This window comes from Dipodomys ordii, unplaced genomic scaffold (assembly GCF_000151885.1).
Source record: "Dipodomys ordii isolate 6190 unplaced genomic scaffold, Dord_2.0 Scaffold9, whole genome shotgun sequence".
NCBI classification, from domain to species: domain Eukaryota; kingdom Metazoa; phylum Chordata; class Mammalia; order Rodentia; family Heteromyidae; genus Dipodomys; species Dipodomys ordii.
Window position 1 is genome coordinate 21,488,678 of NW_012267225.1, and position 5,788 is coordinate 21,494,465.

A 5,788-nucleotide genomic window follows, 5' to 3' on the forward strand; every position below is an offset into this window, starting at 1 on the left:
CTCCCCCTCCTCCCCCTCCTTCTCCTCCTCCTCTCGTCCTCCTTCCTCTTCTCTTTTCTTCCTTCTCGTCCTCCTTCCTCTTCTTTTACTCAAGGCTAGCACTCTACATCTTGAGCCACAGCACCACTTCCAGCCTCTTCTGCTTATGTGGTACTGAGGAATCGAACCCAGGGCTTCATGCATGCTAGGCAAGCACTCTACCACTAAGCCACATTCCCAGTCCTATTTGGGGCACTGAACTATCCAAGCTAATGCCTTCACTTAACTTTCACAATGTGGCCATTAGTAGGAAAGAGGATTCTAGAAATGATGAAGTGGTATTGGTTTCTCCATATTTCTTAATTAGCCTTATTTTAGGACCTCCCTTGAGGAAATTTGGCCTTTTCCTTGCTAAATGTATTAATGTAGATATTTCATTAGATATTTGTGTGGATGGATAGAAAGGCTCAGATGATTTGTCAGTGTTTTCATTGAAGTAATTGGCCAAAATCCTCATAAAATAATATCGTACACCCTAAAACACTCTGCTTTCTTTAATGTGACATTGTAAGATATTGAAGTAGCAGTAAGAAATCTCTGGGTTTCCTCATTTGCCTGACCCCATGTTTTAAAAAGACATGAATGGACACACTTGAAATTGTATTATGGCTTGGATTGTGCTAGGAGTGGACTCATTGGTGTGGATTTTCCAGTGTGACATGACATTTATGTGATAACAAGATGGCTACATAAAAGCATACCTCAAGCAGGACTGAATAGAAGATAATTAATTATATAGTCATTTCTTGATATCAGAGAGGGGATTGGTTCCAGGGTCTCTCTCCTCATACCAAAATCCAAGGCTACCCATGTCTTTTAAACAACCTGATGAATTATTTGCATAGAAGCTGCACCTGTCCTCCTGTATATTTGTAAGAATCCAGTTTTCCATTTGTCGACCCCCACCCCCAGTCTCAGATCTCTAAGCTGTCTACCTGGTCCTGACCATCAGCTGAAGAATATCCCTACCCCTAATGATCTTTGAGCTTCTGTAAACCGCCACATGCATGTGGTTCTGGTCTTTATAAAACCTGCCCTGTTGGAGGTGTTGCTGCTCTTAGTTCTGATCTTAGCCCAGGGCAAGGCAGTTACCGGCCGGCCAAATAAAAGTCATTCATCACCTTTGACTGTGCCTCTATGGATTTTCTCGACTCCAAGATCATTATGTATTTTAAATTACCTTTACATGACTATCATATACAGTACAAGGCCAATGTTCTGCCAACAGTTGTATTAGTTTGGAAATAATACAGGTACAATACAACAGTACAGGTACAATGACCTGTTTAAGTGTTATCAATTTGCAATTGATTTAATTGATTATAAAAATAGGCCAGTGACTCTGCAAGGCCTGACAAATGTGGAGAAACTTCTGTGTGAAACAAGAAAAACAAGACTTGTCAGAGACAGAACCGCTTGTGAGAAAGGGCTCTGAGGATCTTGGGAGGATTGAATGTGCACAGAGCCAGATAGAGAACATTTCCATGGGCAAAGTCAGTTCTCTTGGTCATTATTGTTATTTTTAGTTATTGTCGGTGAACGCTGTACGCTGGATTATAGAATCATTGAGGGCCACTTAAATATAGTTGATGTTCTGCTATTTAGTGAGTATATGAGAAAGCTTTTGTCTTTCTTCTTGATCTATTTCTAATTCTTTAGTAAGATATACTTATGCAAACTGAAATACAAGTATTTTTGAATGGCAAGAACAGGTCTTTTTTTGCCCAGGATATAATTAAAGAGCTTCAGAGAGCAACCACAGTACTGATATATCACATTTAACAGAATAAATATGACAAGCCCACTCTTGAAGAACAACGGTTATAGTTTACAGGTGGAACTAATAGCTATGAGCTATTTCCCAAGGGAACTGAATCCAACCTGTTCTATAGCTCACTGCCCTTTCTTCTGACTCATGGTTAGTAAGGGAGGCCATTACTTGGCAGGCCAGGCACTATCGCGGATTTGAGAGAAGAAAATTTCTCATTAGAAGTACTGCAAGCAAAACCTGTGCAGACATATTTCCTGAGTTTGCTTTACTAGCTTAGAAAAAAAATACAACTTCTCCCAATACTGTTTTGTTTTGTCTAAGAGAGACAGGAACTTGGTATCTAATGTGTTTTCTCATTGGTTGGCGTTCTAACATCTGAGCCATGCCTCCAACCTCTGCTCTCCCCAATTCTAGTAGTGAATGGAGATTCTTCCCTCAATTTTCATATAGGAGTCAATTCCCTGACTCAGAGTCACTCAGAAGCATGTCTCTAAATGTGCTGACATAGACTAAGAAGGCTTGTATGTGTTTACTGATATAGTGTTTTAGTGTTAACTGTGTAAATGATCCAAAACCAGCAACTGAATCAACACACATTATAAAAGTAGACCAGTGATTTCTGCAAGGCCTGACAAATGTGAAGAAACTCCTGTGTGAAGCAAGAGAAACAAAACTTGTCAGAGGGAGGATGGGAAGGTGTCTCAGTGGTAGAGTGCTTGCCTTGCATGCATGAGGCCCTGGGTTCGATTCCTTAGCACCACATAAGCAAAAAGAAAACAAAAAGCTGGAAGTGGCACTGTGGCTCAAGTGGTAGAGCGTTAGCCTTGAGCTGAAGAGCTGAGGGATAGCACCCAGGCCCAGAGTTCAGGCCTCACAACTGGACCCCCCAAAAAACAAAACAAAACTTGTCAGAGACAGAATGGCTTGTGAAAAAGGGCTCTGGGGTTTCTTCAGACCCTTGGGAGAATTAAATGTGTACAGAGCCAGATAGAGAACATTTCCATCGTCAAAGTCAGTTCTGTTTGTTATTATTGTTATTTTCTTATTGTTATTTTTAGTTATTTTGTAATTAAAAATGATCTTTAAGAAGTTGCACAAAGGGATTCTGTATCGAATGAACAGTGCTGTAGCCATTCCACACCTCAGGGGGTCACTCCTGAGACATACTACTAATTTCCCTTCTGCAAAGATATTTTTCCTTTCTCCCTTCTTCCCTTTATAATACTTTATAACATCATTTAGCAGGTGCTTGATTTGAGGAATTCATTTAGATACTCGGAACCTTAGTTACTTTATTTGTAGCATGAGAATAAAAATAGTACTATGGCTATAAGTGCGTAGAGAGCCTGCACCCAATAACACTGGTTATTTTTCCTCCCACCTTCCTTTCCTTCTTGCCTATGTTGTTAGCATGTACTCAGACCACCACCATTCTAAAAATAAGCCCTCCTTCTGCAGAAACTCCTGTTTCACCCATGGCTATGTTAAACCACTTGTGTACAATTGCTGGGACATTTCAAGTTGCATTAGTGTAGGAAGATTTCTGCACTAGCCTAGTAAAAGTCTTGGAAGCAAAGTAGAATGGGTATAAAAGAGATAATTCCTTGCAAATTTGGAATAGGGAAAGACAAGGAAAAGTCAAATTCGGTGTGGTGGGGCGATACTTATCTAGAATGAGACCCCGACAATCTAATGGTAGGAAATTCACCAATTGGTATATAGACACACTGTTTATAGAAATGCATGGGATTTTTCATACTCACAGAAAAGCAAACAAGAAAGATTTACCCAGAAATGAGAGAGGGCATTGACTGCAAAAGATTTTTCTATCATGTCATCCGGTATGTCAAGGAAGTTCTTCCCTGTTACAATGCCAGCATTGTTAATGAGTATGGTCACATTGCCAACTTCTTCTCTCACCTGGCCAGAAGTGAGGCAAACATTCAATCAGTTGAGGTGGTGCATTTAGATACGTACTTTTCTAAATCACTTCCCTTCCCCCCACCCCGATTCTATTTGGGTTCAGACATACAGAACATAATAAGGGGTTCTTATACTCTGGCTTGCTGTATGACCCCCACTGTTATCAGCTACCAGAAACCAAGGATAGTCTCTAAATACTAGAACTTTCTGGAATTATTCACATTAACTAATTACAAACCAGTTTGTGCACCAAGTGTTCTTTCCTGTGGAAACCATGATAAAGTCGCATGTCTGTGGTGCCCACACGAGGCGTGGCACATGGCCCGCTCTGTGCCTCCCTTTGTGACCCTGTTTGCTGCACCATGCTCTCCCAGGCGACTGTGAGTAAAGCAAAGCAGGAAGGTTCTGTCCTGGCCCTGTCTCTTGATCTGCATATGGCACTCTTCACACAATTAGTATCTGAAATGCTCCCCTGAAGCTTTTACTCAGGGTTGGTAGAGTACCTCACTACACAACCTTAGTTATTAGTCTTAGAGAATTTATCAGTATTTAGCATGAAATTAACAGGTGTCAGTGGATTAAACCTAACAGGAAACTTGGCTTAAAAATGGGCTAATTACTGGGTACCAGTGACTCATGCCTGTGATCCTAGCTATACAGGAGGCTGAGATCTGAGGATCACAAATTGAAGCCAGCCCGGGCAGGAAAGTCTGTGAGACTCTTATCCCAAATTAACCACCAAAAAGCCAGTAATGGAGCTGTGGTTCAAATGGTACAGTGTTAGCCTTGAGCGAAACAGCTCAATGTCAGTGCTCAGGCCTTGAGTTCAAACCCCAGGATGGGTACACACACACACACACACACACACACACACACACACACACACACACACAGTTAATTGCTTTTACCCTATGCTTCACACTCTGTTTTCAGAATTTGATGATGATGTTATTGTCATGACTCTGTTCTTTCTTTCTTTTTCCTTGCTTTCTCTCTTTTTCCTTCCTTCCTTCCTTCCTTCCTTCCTTCCTTCCTTCCTTCCTTCCTTCCTTCCTTCCTTCTTTCCTTCCTTCTTCCCTTTCTTCCTTTTCTCTCTCTTTGCTGATACTGGAGATTGAACTCAGGGCCTGGGCACTATCCCTTAAGCTTTTTTGCTCAAAGCTGTGTTCTACCACTTGAGTTATAGCTTCACTTCTGGATTTTTTGTGGTTACTTGGAGATAAGAGTCTCATGGTCTTTCCTGCCTGGGGTGGCTTCAAACTGTAATCCTCAGATGTTAACCTCCCAAGTAACTAAAATTATAAACATTATATTATAAATATATAATATACTAATTATAAAATTATACAGATGAATCACTGGTGCCCAGCTTAGAGGACATGATTTCTGACATGCAAAATCAAGATGAAGACACACAAAGATGTTGGGGGAAATCTTCTGACAGCCTATTTTTGTAAAAGTGAATAGTAGATGCAGCATTTTGGGGCATTGAACATGAGTCAGCTTACCTGAGCAGCAACTTGGTAGACCTCTTGCCTTTTGCTACAGTCACAGGTATAGGCAAAGATTTTCACATTACTCATTTCTTTGACCAGTCTACACGTCTCCTTATTGCCTTCTTCATTAATGTCCCAAAGAACTATAATGGCTCCCAAGGTGGCAAAATGGATGGCCAATTGTCTCCCAAGTCCACTTCCACCTCCTGTTATAAGGACAATCTCTCCAGCAACATCCTTTCTTTTCGGTGGAATTATCTTAAAAGTGAAAGCTTCTAAAAAGTAGTACAGACATTTTCCCCCAAAACTGATGGTGTCCACTATCACATCCATGCTGAGTAAAGAAAGCAATATTTTGTAAATCAAAGGATAGATGTAAGGTAGTGAATGCACTCCATTACAACTGCAGTCCAAATGAGTCATTTGGTAGGACAATTTATCTTTTAAATTTTAAAATAGTTATTATAAAGGTGGTATACAGTGGGGTTTAGTTTCATTAAATCAGGTAAGGAGAACATTTCTTTTTGCACAACGTCACCCCTTCCTTCACTCTCTCCCA

The 5,788-nt window shown here is 40.6% G+C and overlaps 1 protein-coding gene across 1 annotated transcript in view; it reads right to left on the reverse strand.

The window, feature by feature from the left end:
- The window catches only part of LOC105980479 (short-chain dehydrogenase/reductase family 16C member 6-like), a 19,128-nt gene extending 13,566 nt beyond the window's left edge, over nucleotides 1-5,562 (reverse strand). Inside the window, exons 1-2 of the mRNA XM_013009304.1 lie at nucleotides 5,242-5,562; nucleotides 3,599-3,730 (exon numbers count right to left, since the gene is read on the reverse strand). Of these exons, the coding sequence (XP_012864758.1) occupies nucleotides 3,599-3,730; nucleotides 5,242-5,562 (453 nt within the window). The remainder of the gene's footprint in view (nucleotides 1-3,598; nucleotides 3,731-5,241) is intronic.
- Between the last annotated feature and the right edge of the window lie 226 nt (nucleotides 5,563-5,788).